This window comes from Meleagris gallopavo, chromosome 2 (assembly GCF_905368555.1).
Source record: "Meleagris gallopavo chromosome 2, MGAL_WU_HG_1.1, whole genome shotgun sequence".
NCBI lineage: Eukaryota > Metazoa > Chordata > Aves > Galliformes > Phasianidae > Meleagris > Meleagris gallopavo.
Genome location: NC_139405.1, coordinates 15,342,242 through 15,361,418, shown reverse-complemented (window position 1 = coordinate 15,361,418; position 19,177 = coordinate 15,342,242). Strand labels below are relative to the sequence as shown.

At 42.9% G+C, this 19,177-nt stretch overlaps 1 protein-coding gene across 7 annotated transcripts in view; it reads right to left on the bottom strand.

Moving 5' to 3' along the window:
• The window catches only part of TTBK1 (tau tubulin kinase 1), a 100,518-nt gene that overhangs the window by 10,705 nt on the left and 70,636 nt on the right, over nt 1-19,177 (bottom strand). The window contains exon 15 of one of the 7 annotated variants that reach the window (XM_085219053.1): nt 13,280-13,534. The exons of the other annotated variants lie outside the window; for them this stretch is intronic. Coding sequence (XP_085075179.1) covers nt 13,280-13,534 — 255 coding nt within the window. The remainder of the gene's footprint in view (nt 1-13,279; nt 13,535-19,177) is intronic. 7 annotated transcript variants of the gene reach the window in all.

Below are 19,177 nucleotides of genomic sequence, written 5' to 3'. Positions count from 1 at the left end.
AGTAGAAATCTCCTCATTCCTGAAGTCCTGATCAAGCAGGCATACTTCCCCAGCCTTGGGACTGGCTCTTAACATAGCAGCCCTGCTCAACGTCTTGCCTTGCACAGGTTACTCACTGCTCTATCTCACCCTGCTCTGGTTGATGGTACAGTTACAGGGTCACTGGTATCTCTTTGCATATGTAAAACTTCAAATGTCCTCTCTTGGGAGTTATTGTCATCTTGTCTGGTGGCCCAGTGATCTCTGTGGCTCATCACACACCTCTGTCCCCTTCTGGCTATCATTTCTTACCAGTGAGATATCCTGTACTCTACTGCCACTTTTTCAATCTCAGTCATCCTAAGAGCTTTCGAGATTCATCTCATCCTTTGCTTGTACCTATTATCTCAGCAGCTCTGCAGGAATATTAGCATATCTAGTGTGCACACAGTTGGTGTACTGTTTTATGCAATGCTTCTTGCTTCAACTGTTCTTTCTATTGCAAGACAGCAGGGTTAGTTTTTTTTGAGATGATTGTTTTAGGCATATATATACATATAGTATATACATGTATTTGTTTCACTGCTAATCCGTAAGGTATAACAGTGACATTGCTATAATATAAATTACAGTTCTCTCTTCTGCTCTGATTATCTTTTGCTATTGGTGAGTCATGCTGCAGATAATAACCTCCACCTCTGCCTGGAGAAATTCATTGTGGTATTTAGCACGTGGACTGTCTTTCTGCCATTTCAGTTTCTCTGTGTATTTCTATTTCCCTGCCCAGATATTGCCATGATGCAACAGTGATTGTTTGGCTTCTACCTACCTCTGGGAGACTTGGGCTGTTCAACCTATGGCTAACAACACCCTACCCCAAGACTGGCAGAACTCATTCCTCAAAGAAGCCTGAGACTGTGGTTATTTTGTCACTGCAAGCCCATTGTGGAGCAAATCCAAAGAGTGTAAATATGCCAAAAATGAAAGACAAAAGTTATGCACAAGCGTAAGTAAAAGAAATTTTGCTGAAATGAGCCTTGGGTCAAATATTAGTTTAACACATATTTTCTTACCTTAACTACTATCATCATTTGAAGCTGTTAAGAAGGAAGACAGTCCTAAAGCATCAGTCTGAGATTGTCTTCACTGTTGAATTGATGTGATCAGCAGCTATCTACCAATGGCCATGCTGTTGAACATGCTGCTCCTACTCTGAAGCCCTCAAAGTGTTCTCTGTTACATACCACGTGTCTTTTGTACTACAGCACGCTCACTTTCTCTAGCACTGTCCCTCAGAGGCTGGAGAAGAACTTCTCTGCTCTGTTGTACCAATGGGAAGAATGTGTGGGAAGATAGTGGAAGATCAGGAGTAGAGAGGCTTACTCATACTGCATACTGCACAGTGCATATGCATATGCATAGCTGGAGAGAAATGCCCAGTGTTAAAGCTGAGAGCCATGTAAAAAACTCTTTCTGCTGGTTTTGTAGATGTCAAATTGTACACGCTTAAGCCTTGCCAGTGCAGATGCTGGTTAACATCAGGCCAGAGCTCTAAACACAACAAAACGGGGCCAGATGCAACCTATTCTGTGATATGACCGGATGTAAAACAGTGAAATTGGTTCTGGCCTAAACTTATATAAATGCAATTCACAATGTGGCCTTCCCAAAGTTCATGAAAACCATCCTCAGCAGTCACGAGACCTTGTTTTTCTTCCCAGATCCAACCTCACTGCAAGTTTTCGGTGATCACATTAGCAAATGACCGTAAGTTCTACCAGAGCTCCTCTACTCCCAGCCCTGTGCTCCCATGTACCTACCCAAGGATGAGTAGAGGACACCCTCCCATAGCTGGAAAGCACAGGGAGTAGAAAAACAAAGCAAGAAAGCAAACAAAAAACCCAGCCATCACCAAGGTGCTGCCTTTGATTCTTTAATAAGGTTTTGGTAGTGTACAAGCTCTTTTTTTCCGATTGTCTGGATTAACATACATGGATTTAAAAAAGGCACAAAATCCATTGCACAGCTTTCTGTTTTGTTTGTTTTTTTGATGTCATTGCCTGTTTGTTGTAGTTTCAAGTGTAGGATTTTACAGTACTCTGCAGCATTTACAGCATGGTCTACATACAGGTAATCAATGCATGCTTTTATACAGGAGACAGAATTCAAATTCTCTCTCAGTATGTCTATATACACAATAATACAGTGCTTTTCTTCTGAAAAAAGCTTTAAATTGGTCTTGCATGCTTGGTGTGCCAGAAGAATTAGTGCAAGCATATATTACAGAGTTATTGCAGTACAAAAAGGGGTTGACATTAGGCTCTAAAGGAATTAAATACAGAACGAATAAAAAGACTCAGGGAAAACAAGCTTTGGATCCCTTTAGTCAACTACATCCTTCACTTGATCTCTACTCAGTACCACCTTTAAAGCTACAGCAGTTGCTTCCTCTCCATCTCCCTGCTGCCCTCCCCCTGAGATGAGCTTCCACAGCTTCTTCACACCTTCTCCCTAGCAGTTGGTGAGGGCTTCTGGCAGCTCGAGGAAGCCCTTTCTGCAGGGCTCCTGATGCTGGAGTCCAGCACAAAGAGGACTTTCCTGAGATCCACTGTTTCGAGCAAACTCAAGTCCCAGCAGATGAAGTTTCTCAAACAAACCAGGAAATACAACAGGTTACCTACGGATTTTGCCTACTCTCAAGAGAAATGACTACAGAAACCCACATTCACCTCCTAACTGAAAATCAACGGTTAAATGTGGTTTGGATTCTCTCCTGCTTAGCAGCAACAGAAGTCTAACAGGTGACACAAGGTAATGCAAAGGAAGGATATGCTGGTCCCTGAGATTCTTCATGCGAGCTGAGAAGTCCAAGAAGCAGAAATCAAATTCCCAACATGACGTCAACTGTTCCGTTGGGAATGGGAAGAGGCCTTAGTCCTGAGAGATGCAAATGGCACACAGACAGCAACAGCTATAGTCCAATCTTCCCCTTAACAGCTTTGATTTGGATACTATCAGGAACGTAGCATATCCTGGAAGTGACATTATCCTCTGCCAATACAGTCTAAACTTGTTTGGGACTGAGAGACCTGATGGAATATACGATAATGAGTGGAAAAACTAGAATCTGAGTTTCTGAAGCAGCTTTTTCTTCCAACCAGCAACACATGAGGTAAAAATAGCAGGGGTCTTAGAGCTGCCATGCTTGCTTGCAGGATGTCTGTGTTCCAAGAGTCAGCACCATAATCGTCAGAGAGATATTCTTTCCAGCGTCTTACCATCAAATGCTCCGCAGCCATTTTTTTTATTTTAACAAAGTGAATAGGACAGTGCAGTCCTATGCTGGTAAGTGCTCTGCTCCTCCCTGTTTGTGCTTTCAGATGTTGTTAGGTTTGTGTCAGTCTTCCTAGCATTGTGGATGGAAGCAATAGCTCTATAAAGGTTGCACACCTGCCACTTAGCTTGTACCCACCAGTGCCTCCAGCAAGGGTCGGTGCAGAGCTCTCTGTCTGAGCAGACACGTGGACCACCTCATTTGTATCACTCAGAAGAGACTCGGGAAATGGCGAGCAAAGTGGAAGGAAATGCTAATCCAAACATTTTTCTAGTCCCTAATTATAAAGGCAACTTAATAGCAGCAAGAAAGAAGAAGAAGGAAATTCTGAGAGCTAAACATCTTTCTTAGTCATAAAAATAACCGTAAGTCGGCAGTGCTGAAAAAGAACCTGGTCTGGCTCTTTTCAGCTGAGGGGCAAAAAGTTCCACAGAAATACTCCTCATTTGACTTGTAGCTCAGAGGAAAGTTGCCATTACTGTGTTTCACATTGCCAGATTGATTAATTGCACTCATAATCAAACTGAGAAACTTGGAGTTGGAGGAAGCCCTGGGGATTCTTATGAGGCAAGTGCACTAGATGAGGTAACCAACCTGAAACACTTCTTGCATATGAAAAAAATAAGACCTCCAAACATAAAGCAATTTTCTTTTTCAACACTGAAAGACATGCAAGTGAATGTAAAATGGGGATCGTTTCCAGTCCCCAGGTTACACGGTTAGCAGCTTATTAAAAATGTACATTCATTGTAATATTATTTCCTCCGCTGTATGCATAATACAAATGAGTTGCAATACATCAAATAATACTTAGAAACATTTCCCATAAATGATTCTTTGTGATGTCTCATGAAACAGCAGTTGTGATCTGTATGTTACAGTGACCCGAACACAAAACGCATGGTATAGAAATGCAATGGAACAGAAGGTAGTGCTGCAGTGATCAGCCTTCACATATTTTATTTCATGTTTTAACACTACCCAAAATGAGTGTTTGCATACTAATACGTTATGACCCAAGTGGCAGCACCGTTCTTATCACCCGAACGTTGCCACCATCTAATGGTGAAGAGAGGGATACGAACGCCACAAGACACTGAATGAACAAAACTGGGCTGAGCCATGTTGCTGAAAGCATTTGCTCACATCTGCAACATGCAAAGGAGACCAGTTGCGCCATTTGAACCAGACACCATGAAGACACTTCCTTTAACTGACTGAGATTCTTTCTTTGCAGCAGTCTTTTAAGCACTTGGTTGTGTGCAAAGTGATCCGTTACCAGCACAGAAACGCTGCAGTAAGGCATGACCACGCATGGCCATTCGCACTCCACGGGCGGGTCATGAACACACACAGAACATACATACAATCAGAAGTGGAAGCTCCAGCAAAAAGCATCCCAACACCACTCTGGGGACAGGAGTGAAATCAGGAAGCACATCCGGCTTGCTTTGGTCAGCCTCTCCACAAACTCATCTCTTCCAATCCCTTTGGGGAGGGCTGGCAACTACAATGGAAACCGGTCAAGAAGAAAGACGGCCCATATTCTCAAGCTGAGAAATAGGGCAATTTATTTACTATAAACTGCAACAGGAGTTGAGGGGTTTGCAGATCATTCTGATTTTGAAGGCTTCAGACCTTGTCTGCTAGGAAACCCAATTTTATTTTCTTCAGCTAGTCCCCTGTAGTTCATCCACCACTTCAGAGCAGAGCTAGACAAATGCATGATAGCTATCTCCCAGCAGTCCTTTCCCATTTGTCATCAAAGGAAAAAGAGAAAATACAAATATCAGGCTCTGCCTTGAAGACATTTGCATAAAAGAACCCTTTTTTATTTAATGTGAGAGCATCAAAACGACCTCAGCTCCAGGTAAAGTTCTGAGAGTGGTGCGACTATATCTCCACTGCCACCCACTAATAAAAATGTCTCATCCATCTAATCCAGCAGTTTATTTATAATAAAAATAAATTAGGCTATTGATGCAGCATTATGTAGCTGTGACTGGACACAAAGGAGGTTCTCTAACCTAAAGGATGAGATGCTAGACCCGCTGGACAGCTTGGTGTCTATCTTTCACCAACCCCTCCAAGTGAGCAATATAAAATCTCCTCATGTTTTCAAAAACAATCTTGTGCCACTACCAAGCACTTGAATCCCACACTGAAATATGATGCAAGATTATCTGATGGAGGTGTGAGGAGGAAGGACATTAGAAAACAAGAAAAAGACCAGTATCTTTCCATGCTTTCTGATCTTCTGACTCACATTCTATTGTTGAGCTATCTGGCAATACAAACCCAAACTACCAATGGTTATATTTTATTATTTTTATTTAATTAGAATCACAGTACCAGACTGAAATAGTGCATTTTAACTCTAGAGAACAAGTGAAGTTTCTGGTGATGTGCAATCAATCAAAGAAATGCCTCAATTGTATTGATTATATGCAGGGTCCCACTGTCCTGACAATTTCCAGATTGTGAAATAATATTCTGTCTCCTGAAATTCTCCCTGTGAAATCAAACCCTCATGTCTGACTTCATCCTGACATGTTCAATAAAGGCTTTATGTCCTGCACGCTTCCTCCAGCATGTCAAGCAGCGGAGAAGTGACTTACAGCAGTAATAAAGCACTTGGCATCTTTTGGGTTAAGAGGCCATAGGAAGGTATGAGTATTGCAGCTAAAGTGAGGTGTTTGTCCTGGCTTTATATCTGATTGTAGAATGCATCTACTGCAAAATAAATAAGTAAGTAAACATAGAATAAGAAGCTGTGCACTTTGGGCAGTGTAGTTAGTGACAAAGTGATACCAAGGCCTGGCAATGTTATGAAACAAAAGACAAATGAGGTAGTTCAACACTCCAAAGCAAACTCTTTGGAAGAAAGGCTTGAAGCACAGGGCAGAGAAATTTCCCAAATAGCATTTGTTTCATTTTTCATTTCAAACTGCTCAAAACCCAGAGAAGCTATAACAGAAAGAGTATGCTAGTTGGCTTTGGAGTCCTCTTTGGAAATGCAATGCCATCCAACTCCTGAAGAGCCACTCAAACAGGTTGGGGAAGCTGCTGAGAGCTTTTGACAATCCGTTTGAAACAGTATGCCTCCTTCCAGGAGTGCTGTATGCAAAAAATACACCTAAAACAAAGGGTTTTCACCTCAGAAAAGAAAGAAGGTTGATGACTGGCTCATGGAAGCCTTGTCATCTAGCCCTCAGTCTGGCTGCTACAGAAGCTATCAGTGAGAGTGAGATGCCAAACAGGATCACAGAATCAACCTGGAGCTTGTCTGCAGCAACAAGATACTTAGATGCCTAATGCCAGTGGCACAGTCCAGGTAAGGGAAGAAATGTCACTATGTGTACCAAACTGAGGAATACTGGTTCTCACAGAAAAAATCTACCACTCTGTGGTACTTCCAGATGAGACAAGCATTGAGGGGAAACACCAGCGAGTTCACATCTAGAACTGATGAACCACGTCAGCTCTGTTGCACCTACATTCTCCCCGTCGTGGCTGTTTGAAATATCCTATTTACTTCTACTTCTGTTTGGATTGCTGCCCCAGTTTCAGGGCAGAGAATGGGAGCAGCCTTTTTTGCCAGCTCAGAAAACATCCAGTTGCAAGAGTTTGCCCTACAATGAATTTGCAATTGGAATTGAGACATTTTCTCACACACCTGGCACATATTTAAATAAAACATAGAAAGTAACAACAATAAAATTGGTTCTTCATCATCTGTTTATATGGTTTGCAATCTCAGATGGCAGCTGTTCAGGGAAAGAGCTTTCTAAATTTAGCTGCTCACATACATAATGATTTGGGGGTGTTTGCTAAATCCTAAGAATTTCAAAATTTGAAACTTGTGAAATTCCATCCTGCAAATGAAAGGTATCTATCATTACTATCTCTGAAATCAGGCTGCCTTCTACTAACACGATGGGTGTTCCTCCAGGTAAAGCTGCAACAGCTCCAACTGCCAAAATGTGCCATTTTTCACTCTTTCCTCCAAGGAAATCAGAGAGAAGGAATACAAGAGGCTGACTGATGTATTAAAGCATAGTCCAGCATGAAATCAGTAGGAAACTGCAGGCAAGAAAAATTCCTGCTTTCCAGCTCTTGTGAAGAGTAAAGATAGAAAATAGTGGAGAGACCCAGAGATCTAATGAAAGAATGAGGGATAAAATACTGGGAATGGCAATGAAGGGAGCTGATAAGCATGTATAGCGTGACATGCACTTGACACTGGAAGGTAAAAAACAGCTTTGCCATGTGAAGAATAAATAGGATAAGCAATGGAAAACAAAGAGGCAGCTGAATCTAAGAGAGTTTCTCTTAGTAAAGATGAAGAGGCTCTGCCTGTCGCTATGCATGAAGTCCGCTGGCAGCTCAGGGCTACCACTGAATGCTACTTTTCCTGCATCCAGATTCACCATTGAACAGAAGCCTAATTTGTTGGCAGGCCAGCAGCAGCAATGGACAAGAAAAGGAGTCAGCACACCAAGTAAAGGAAAAGGACTGAAGGAAAGATCTTCCCTTGGAGTCTACACCTGTGATGCGGAAAGGAAAGGAGCAGTCCTAGCTGGGAGGCCCCAGGGACTGCAGGGACACAGAGCCCAACAAAGACAACTTTGGGGCCAGTTCGTCCCTTGCAGAGCAACAATCTTGCAGCAGCCTTCACCACTAGGTTCAGATCCACCTCAAAGAGAAGCAGTGGAAGAGCAAAAAAGAGATACTTTTGATCACAAGAGGTAGCATAGGGATGGGATTACATCACCCATATGGCTGTCTTACAGGACTTTTCTACCATGCATTCTATCATCACTGTAATAGAAGGGACCTCACGCTGTGAAAGAGGTGATGCAATGCAAATCTTTCACTTGCTCCTCAGCACTGGCAAGAAAGCATGGGAATGGCAAAGTCAATGTGGGTATATGAAAAGGATACTCCTAAATGCAGACACAGCAGCAAAAATGCACCTTTGTTAGTATGGTTTATTTTCAACCAAGATGCTTCCACCAAAACATTTTCCATTGGATATGAATTTGTGGTGGCAGAACTACATTTGTTCCAAGTCAGGAATCAAAGCTCTTCACTCCAATGACTGCCATAACTGCTGGCGAAGCAATCCTGCAGCATTACAGAAAGCTTGCTTTTTTGCCATTTTAAGCTCAACCATTGGCATTCATTCAATCCCTCGTCACATAAGTGCCACCAAAGATAAATCTCCCAAACACATTAGTCCCCAGCCTTCTGCCTGCTCTGCCTGGCTGTGAGCTGCAGGACACAGCACGCTTTCTCCCAGCAGCTCTTCAGCTGCACGTTTGCTGTGCCAGGAGAAACGCAGAGAAGTGACTCAACAACTCAGGGACCAACCAAGGAAGGAATGAGACTGTTGCAGGTACCACCCAGGAGTTCACTGCCAATTCCTCCGAGCTTAACGCAAGCATTCACAGTATTTGCACAAGGATCGCTTCTCATTAGCTCCTTCCTGTGGGAAGCAGGCTGGGAAGAGAGTGAAAAATTGGAAACATCTCCCATTCTGCATAGAAAGTGAAAGGACCAAGACATAAAATGATGGCTTTTGCAAGTATACGAGACTGATGTGCATTTGCTCACTGAAGTGGAGCAGGAGATCCTAGCAACCTGTCCTGATGCTAGTGAACTCCTGTATGGCAAGCAAGTGGCAAATGCTCACTTTAATCCTCATTTTGGATTCTGAGGAGAACAAGTACTACATACAAGTGGAAGCAAAACCAAGAACATTTCTTTCAGGAAGGAAACCCTATTTTTGGGCATGAACAAAAGGAAAAGGAAAATAACTATGGTAACAAACTTTTCAGCCCGTAGTCCCATAATCACATTCATCTCTGCTGCCCTTGGCTTGCCACTGCTACAAGCTGCTCAAATGGACAGGGAGTCAGAACAGCAATGAACTTAGCTAAAAAAAACCCACCCAAAACTAACCCCAAACCTTTCCTTCTCACCGTGTAGGTTCATGCAGCCAGATGGGGGAAAGGTCTGAAAGGGATGGAGTGGGGGTAGGAGGGTACCTCTTAGAGAACTGGCACCTCTCTTCCCTTAACTTGACCACAAAAGCGCAGACTTAACGGAAAATGGTTGCTTGCCACTTCCACTGCACTATCCACTTGTTGGTTTTGTGTTGTTTTCCTTTTGGCAACTGATTTTTGGATATATTTACATTTATAATTGCAATCATTATAAATGTAATACAACAAACAAAATGCGATAGAAATGTAATCTGAAGAGGGTTTTTAGAATCGCACTGTAACGTTCTTTAGTATTCCAGTATTAATTTATTACAGTTCCATAAATATAAAATCAGAGCTATTTTCACATTTCTTTAATTTGCCAACTGTTCCTCGATAATATGTGGATTCCACAGTAATTATTACAGCATTAGATGAAGATGTTAAAAAAATAAGCAAATGGATTATTTTAAATATTCTTTTCATACTACTATAACATCAGGATCTCACTCATTAGCACCAATTAATTTATTTAGAATTAAATTTTAAAAGCCATATGGAGCACTGAGCATGAAATAAAGCTTTCCATAACACCCAGGCCGCAGCAACTCGTCCAACGATTCTACCATAACGCCCCAGTGATGGTTGTACAGGATTGGTTTAGACATAAACAGCCCATCTTAGAGAATTTGAACAGGGGGAATTTGGTTTGTCTTTTAATAATATGCACCAGTGATTTGTCACCAATGGACTTTATTTTCAAATGAGCATCTTACTTCTATTTCGACTTTTCTTACTTCATTTTCAACCAGGTCCATCCATACCTTTGCCTGGCAGCTTAAAAACCCATCTTGCTCTCTTCAGATAGGTACTCCTGACAGTGACCACACCATGTTCTAGTTTAGTCTTTAATGGCAGACTGCATGTCTTCAAACTCATTCTACCAGGCAGGTTTTACAGAACCAAGTAACTCTTGTATTACTTCTCCCTTCTCAGGTTTCAAAAATCTTATTAAAAAAATATTCCATACAAGACTTGGGTTCCATGTCTGCCACTGATCTCTCCTCTGCTCACATCTGCCTTTTCCTGCTGAATCACCAAAGAAGTGCTTCGCCGCCGCCACCACCCCCACAACAGCATACTGAGAACTCACATGCAGCTAATTATTCCAGCCAAATCCCTCATCATTTTGGGAGACAGCACCTCCGAAGGCACAGCTTCCCCTGCTCTGTGCACATGACCCATATTCTTCACACTCTGAAGCACAACCCTGGCTGGATGCAATAATGAGTCTGAATGCAAGCAACTTATGAGGCAGTCCTGATCCTACTGCAGAGCTGGCCTGCCAGTACTGAATTACCAAGCCATCCATTTTCCTGCCACTGCAAACCTTCCGTCCAGTGATTTTGTTTTTTCCCCTTGATAGCCACTTGAAGGCACGGAGGTGCTGAACTAAGGTCAGAACCTCAGAAGTGCTAATGAGAAACATCCTTGCTAGTAAGAGATACCAGTATAGAAACATATTTCTTTTGGTTCATCGGCTTAAAATTTATTCATAATTTTAAGTAGAAAAATTTTATTGAAGTTTGTATAAATCACCTATCTTTTTCAATCAAATTTGGGAGCTTAACAGTTCTACAGCCATGATAAGTAACATTAGATAGATTAATGCCTGCTAAATTTTAGGTACAGAGCTATTCAATGGCTAACCATTATTTTGACTGAAACTGGTAGGTCCGAGTTCATGAAATCCCAGCTATTGTTTGCTCCCCCTTTTCACCAGTAAAAGTAAAATGTGTTCAGTTTCTAGTTTTGTTCCTATAATTGGACCTTAAGAGTGAACATCAGCTTTTTGGAAACTATAAACTAAAAATTATTAAGAGCTACTGAGCTGTTCTTTCATAAGCTCTGTTTTCTCTGAAACCTGCTGTTCTAGTAAAGTCATCTTTACTGAACATGGAAAAAAATAAAATCAGAGAAGAGTCTGGTTCAGGAAATCATCACCTCTCATGTCACTTTGAGAAAAGCGAAGCCTTGCCCTCTGTTGTTTCTGTGCTTTGCAAGAAAAGAACAGCCAAATAGGATTAGGCTACAGCATAATCCAGTGTAAGCATTTCTGGGAATGGCCAGTGCCTTTTTTTTTTTTTTTTTTAATAATAAAACCGATTGGCAAATTGCAGATAACAAATTTGGCGGGGCAGTAAAGCATCCTGCTCACTCACATTCATGGTGCAAATCAAAATAAATTATTGTCACTGACTCACAAATGACTGTGGGAAGAGATTGGTTATGCCAACAAGCAGAGAGCGTTGCTTCCACCATCTCCATCCCCCAGCACGGGGATGCTGTACAGGCAGGCAGGAGGCACTGAATGCCCAGCTTGCCTTAAGCAGGTCCTGAGCCACACTGAGCCATGGGACCAGGTCCTAGGAGCTCAGAAAGTACCATTCCACCCTGTCTGAGGTTACACTGTCAAACTGGCTAATAGAGGGATGAATCTGCTGTTAAAGGAACCTCAGGCAGGGCAGATATGCCCATGGAAAATGGTATTTGGAAGGAACTGTTCATTGTAACTCAGCTGGAAACATCCTACCTACATGCTTATACCTTTGTGTTACAAATCATCAGCTTTCTTTCAACAGCCCTATCTATCTCACACCATTTTCACAGTTGAGATTTCCCAGTGTCTTCTTGTCTGCATCCTGGGCTTACGTATTTTCTGCAGAGCATTTTCTTTTGGACTCACATTTTTCCTAAAGTCCTGAGCACCACCAACAATCCCCCTCCTTAATATTCACATCCATACTGCCTCTTCTCCCAGGATACCAGACCAAACGCTCGGCTCAATGGCAAACAGTTACAACATTCACTTCATTACAGAAGGTCTTCATACAGCCTACACACTGCAACTGTACTGAGGACACAATATCCCCGCAAAAAACTTGGGAAATAAAGACTTAGAACAATTTTGATCTTCCTTTGCCTTTGAGATTCAAGTTTAGGCAACGGCTACAGGGGCTCTGTGTACCAATGCTGAGGCCAGTTGGTTTCTAAAGTGAGATCTATTACCATAGGCATTTCCAAGCATGGCCAAGGAGCAAGGCTGCTCTGCCACTGAAAAGCTGCAGGTGCCTAAAGTTTCTGAAATTTAGAAATAGCATAATATACAGCTGGATCAGTAAGAATAGCCCTGCCATCCAGCTCTTGACAGTCAATGCCTTTGGGGGAAGGCAGCTGGATTTGGAGCAGCTTAGGAGTGGAGAGCAGACACACAGATCCGCTGACACATAACAGAGGCAAAGTCAGAGAGACAGAAAAATGCAGTGTCTGTATGGAAACAAAATCACAAGAAAAGCATGGGGATTTCCAAAGGCAAAGCAACGAAGAGATACATTATCATAACTCCACAAGAGGGACAAATCCCGAGGTCCTGCCTCAGGTGAGCTTCCAGTGGGAGTCTACCTACGCCTAGATGGAGTAAAACTGCCTACAGATGTGGCCCGGTGTAAGATACCAACAAAGATGCTTGAGCAGATGAGGAAGGCAACGCTTGCTGATACCTCCACGGTCTCTTCGCTCCAGTCATAATTGGACAATGTTTGTGGCTTGATTGCGCGTGTTCAGTGAGGCAGCCCTGCACTTCCTACCCCGCTGCAGGACACACAAGTGAGTCTCTGAGATGAGCCCTGGCATCCACTTCTTTAACACATCACACGTTCACCATGCGCGTTCGCATCTTCAGCCGTGCTGCAGCCCCTTGCCCAGGTTGCTGGGAGGTTTAGAAAGGCGGATGTTTTCAGTCTCTGTGGGGTCTGGTTGCGGGGGCTTTGGAAGTTACAGTACCTTAGGCCAGTGTTGTCTGGGATTCAATATTGCATTAAGTGGTGACACATTGTGGGCAGGTGGGATCTATTATTGCATTATGGAGGCTGCTGCTTCCCTGAACGGGCTATGTTTTGTGTGTGAAGCGGGCCCACACCTGCTGGAGCTGGGACCTGGAAATGCGGAGGACGGAAGGCATGAGTCTGTGGTTTCCTGCCGTGGGGGGCATGTGCCTGCGGTGGGGCATGCGCACGGGGCTGCTCTCCGCTGAACGGCTGCGCTGTATGAAAGTGCCACCAACGTGAGGGTAGTGTTCTGTCTCCAGGGTTGAGGAGGAGAAAACGGAGGACGCCAGTCTTCTCAGGGGGCTGTACCTCGGGAGGGAGTGCTGAGAAGGCCTGTCCTCCTCCAACTGAAAAAGACCAAGAAGAGTGGAGGAAAAGGTGTCAGGCAAAGACTTGACTCGCCCCTGGTTTGTGATGCGCATGCTGCAGATATCTTCGCTGGCGGACGAAAAATGCTTTTGCTCTAAATTGGGCTAACTTACTGCTCTGTGCCTACAAATTCCTAGGGATCCCATGGGCACCACGGGAGTCTGCAATTATGGGGGCCTGGCATGCTCTCCCCAGCCACATGCGACCGCGAGTGATGACACCAGCAGTGTCAGCCTTGCTGTATCTGTCCCCTCCTCTGGCTACTGGAAATGTCTCTTCAGGCCACACGCCTCACCACTCTGGCATCACCTATCTGATAGGTCATTAGACTAGTCATACATCCTGCATATAGACAACAGGCAAAACTCTGAACACGCTTGGAAACCATGTGTATGAAAGAAAAGGTGAAACACTCAGTGCTCAAATAATTATAGGTATTTAATAGTGAGAGATTCTCAAGGACTCCTTCAGTGCATCTTATTAAAACTCACTCCAGGGATTTGCAAAGGCCGCTCTGAAGGCTGTTAGTAGAGTTCCCTTTCCTCATGCTGACATTCCTGCCTTCTACTCAGTACCTGCAGGGGGAGCATTAATGCTTCCAGTTTTGTTAAGCAGAGGCAGCAGCTGGAAAGGCAAGGCAGTGTGTAATTATCATTCAGTAAGAAACTGAAAACATAGAGCCACAGGAGAGGAAGAGGAGATGTACTCTTAGGTCCCTTTTCTGCTTCTGTGATCCACGGATGGCCAGGGAAGGAAGAAAGGTATACTCACAGAGGGCAGCATCTGTGCATCACGATGAGATCGCAGTCCCTACCTTCCCTCTAAGCACCGAACAGGAGAGAGAGGCAGTATGGGAGTGATTTCAGACTTCACCCTGAAAAAGCTCTTTCTCTCCTTTCTACCTGTGCAACAAAACCAGTGCTTTCACAGGGGTGTCCAAACCTACATTTCCAAAACAAACAATTTTTCCTGGAATTACACGATTCCTTTCAAATTCATTCCCTTCCTCGTACTTCATTTATTTTCAAGAAATCTCTGCAGGTTTCAAAGTACAACCAGGAAATGTGAAAAGGCAATATTTTATTTTCATAAGCCAACACTATTCTCCTCAGCTGACTAGAGATATTGCCCTTGCAAATTATATGAGAAGAAGAACTGAACTTCATCCAGTCTCATATCTTTTCTATCACCTTCAATATCTTTGCAGCGTTTTGAGGCTGATACCTTATCTTCATAAGAATATGAAAACTACTTAGCTTGTGGTGGGCATTAAATGCGAAAAGCAATTATTCACAGTCCTAAATGTATTGCATGTCACTGCGCAGATCAGACTCTCAGATAATAATAATGTATAATGCCGTCACTCAGTATCTGAGACAAATTCTAGACAACAACTCTAATTTCGGAAAAAGACAATCATCTCTTCTTTGCAGATGGCATATAAATTCAGTCCTGGGTATACTGTTTGTAAGCTGCACAAATATGTACACGGAATTCTTATAATTATTATCTGCTCTATGCTAAGCATATAGTATGATTTTCACTGTATGTATCATACCAACATGGTGAAGCCTTCTAAAAGCTAAAAAAAGGATCTAACTATCTCGATGGACTTCCTTTGCAGCACAGAACCAAGGCCCAGGCCACAAAGGGGTAAATTTCTAGCACACTCAGATATTGCTGCCTCCTGGCAGAAGCTGAGGTTACAAACATGCCACTTACATCAATGGATGTCCTAACGCTTGATTTACACAGTCAAAGCTGAAGGTGCTGCCTCTCTTCATTTCTTTGCCCCTGGCAGCAGTCAGGTTGGACCACCCTCCATCAACCCTATCCTGTTCTGTTTGGACAGGAGCAGTGTGACATCTCTTGTGTTGACAGAGCTCAACAGACTTAGAGTAATACATTAAACATAATTAGCAATTTTCTGCAAATGCCCATTGCTCACTACTGAGAAACGGTCCCACAGGGTAGCCCACAGATATTGCTGTTGAATGAAAAGGAAAGCAAAGCAAGATACACAGCACCTATTCATACCTCATTTCCTTGCTGCTTTCTTCCCTTGGCCTACCTCCTCTGCTCAGTGCTGTGAATCTGACAACCTGCTGCTGTTCAGCTTCAGCTCATTGCTTGGCTCTTTCAACCTAGCTCTTTGTCTCAGAGCCAGCGAAGTGGTAGTTTCTGTCATCTCCTTCTGCTGCCTCCTGTACTCTGGGAGTGCTAAGGATTTCCCTCATCACTGCTCCAGGGTCTGTGGTCAAAGAGCTCAAAATGTAATCCAGAAAACGTCCTGCTCGGCTTTCAGTCCCCAGTGCAAATCAAATGAAACTTCAGGTAACAGATCCAGGGGCAAACCAGGACACTACAACACATGATTCATGACCAACACATGATCCCTATTTTGTGAGACAGCCATCTCCCATGTCTCTGTGCCTTTTTCTGAAGAATAACTGCCACGACCTCAGATCAATGAAGGAGAGCAGCAGCACACAGGGGTCACCAGCAAGGACAGGCTGCTTCCATGGACACCAGGCAATATCACAACTACTGCATCCCTCAAACAAGGTGATGATGAGGTTCAAGAGCGTGAGGGCATTGGACTCAATACCAGAATAGAGAATTTTCTTGGCTCAGTGAGGGTTTTGACAGAGATTTTTACAGAATAAAGTCAGTGACAACAGACAACTCCCAGGTGAAGCTAGCCCAGGCAGCCCAATGTGTTCTAATTGCTTCCTGTCTTACTCATGTTTTAGCCAACATAGGTCTTCATGTTGAGCACACTTGTGAGATCTCTCAGCAAAGATGCCAAGGGTGGGATATGATTGAGAAGAGTTTCTAAGTTTCACAACCACTGATTTCTTAGGGTCAAGATACAGACAACTTTAAGAAAGTCCATATGTGGTATTCTCCTGGCTGTGGGAGGTTGGCTGCAAAAGAAAAGGGACCTAACAAAGAATAATTCTAACAACATGGCTAAGCTTGTGAGGAAATATATCAGTGGCTCTTACTTTGAGATCTTAACTAAAGGATAAACTCCTGGCTCCAGAAGATGGGACTGCAAGACACAGTGTAAGCAAGGTACCCTGTGAACTTTGCAGAATATATCCAAGAATAGGTAAGGAAAAGTTAATTGAATCTCCCAGTGTTGCTTCACACTTTTGTACTTCTTAGATAGAACATCACCTAGGCAGGAATGTTTTAGGTAAAGAAGTCTCAAAACATTTTCTAGAACACCAGTTGCTCAAGCAGCAAACGAGATTCAGAGTAAAGAAATACTCATGTGTGCAGACTTACAGACAGAAGCAATGGCTAAAACTTTTAAATGCATGAATGTTTGTATTTCTTCCCAATGCAGAAGGCAGAAGTAACTTGCCATCTTTATCAAGTATCAGTGAATTTAGTCAGCATATTTAAGAACTTGACAAATTTTTAAATGATATTGCTAAGAGTGGACAAAAACATTTATAAAAAATAACAGAAATCTTGCACCAGAATTTTTAGCTATTTCTACAGTTGCATTTTATCGTGCAGACATAAGCAAAGATCTGTTACATAGTTATTAAAATTCGTATATTAATAAACCTAAATGCTCTGTTAAGTAGCATGTTGTACGCTTGTTGTATCTTTGTGGCACAAAGATTGAACTGGATATGGTTTCATGACAATCCTGTTCTGCTTCTGTATCAGCACTTCCCTTGAGTCTATGCTCTGTTGTGGCTGTCTCATTATCATTTGAAAATAGAAGATATCTAATACATGAGAACAGAGAATTACAGAATCATCTTGGTTGTCAAACACTATTTGGTGGTTGTCCCACCATTACACCATGTCCCTTAATGCCACATCCACACATCTCTTACATACCTCCTCAGCCAGAAATTCTCCCAGGCTATTAAAAGCCTTTTCTATACTTCATTTTGCCCACAGCACCATTCATTCATATCATGCTCCCTCACACACCACAGTTTCTTAAGGACACCACCTTCCCTCACACTTGAAGTATTTCTTACAACAGATTCAAACATTTGAACAAACATGTGAGCTGTAGATGAGGACAACTTGGGAAACAACACTCTAGTCAGCTTGGAAAGGTCATGGAGCAAATCTTCCAGGAAGCTATTTCCACATAAATTAAGAAAAAGGTAACTGGGATACATCAGCACAGGTATATGAAGGCTGAATCCTTCCTCACAAATCTGATAAATTTCTGTGATGAGATCACCGGCTCACTGGGTGAGGAGAAAAAGGGAAAGGTTGCTTATCTCAACTTCAGCAAGATTTTTCACATCGTCTCCAAAACATCCTCACAGACAAAATGATGAAATATAGGCGAGATAAATGGATACTGAGCTGGACTGAAAACTGCCTGAACTTCCAGTCACTGGTGACGCAGCCCAGGGGATGATATTAGGATCACTTCATTAGTGACCAAAATGATTGGACAGATCGCACCCTCAGTTGATAGCGGTTTGGTAGAGAAATACCTGGGGATGATGATGGACACCAAATTGAACACAAGCCATCAATGTGCTCTTGCTGCAGAAAAGGCTAACTGCCTCCTAACCTGCATTAGGAATGTTCCGTTCAGGTGGAGGGTGATGACCATTGCCCTCTTCTCAGTGCTGGTGGGGCCACACCTAGAGCACTGGGTCCAATTCTAAGCTTCCCATATGAGAGACACATAGAGCTATTAAAGATAGTCCAGTGAATGACGAAGGGGCTGGAGCACTCTCACTGGAGCAAAAAAAATTGAGAGAGCTGAGGCTGAAGAAGATGAGGCTCAGGGAGGACCTTATCAATGTATGTAAACAGCTGACAAGAGAAAGAAGATGCAGCCAGACTCTTCTCAGTGATTTCCAGTGAAAGAACAAGAGGAAATAGACAGAAAACGAAATACAGAAAATTCAGTTTAAGAAAAAGAGGCTTGTTCTTTTTTGTTTGTTTTTTTACCAGTATGGAGGACTTAACACTGGAACATATTGCCCAGAGAGGCTGTGATGCCTCCATCCACAGATATTCTGGACTGGACACAGCCCTGAGCAACCTGCTCTAGTTGACTCGTCCTAGAGCAGCAGATGGGACTGGATGGTCCAACTTCAAGTGTCCTATGATTCTGTGATAATCAAGAGGTTATTGTCTTTTTGCCAGTAATGGTATATACGGGAGGAACAGAAGAAAGCATTAAATCAGGAATACATTATCAAAGCACAGTTTCATACAAGCCTAGAAGAAGCCCAAGTCTGAGCTGCGGGAAACACTGACAGCGAGGCCCTCAGCATTTTCATAAACAAAGCCCTTGGGCAACTGTTTACAGCTCTCAACATTTGTGTCTTCAGCTTTGCAGTACCAAAGAAGAGGCTCTTTCTTTCCTCCATGCACCAAGTTATTTTTCCTTAGAGCATTAGCAGTTGGTTTTGTAACGAAATTGAAAAATTTGAGTAATTTTGAAGCTGTGTATGTAGAGGCAACTGAAGGATCCACACATCAAAGGAAGCGTAAGTAAACGCCAGGCACTCAAACAAGTCCAGCGTTGGACCAACTACATAAAAAGCCAGGCTCAGTAGTAACCAGGGAGTATTTCAGAACTGAAGAACAAAGAAAGGCACAGACTGCTGGAGAAC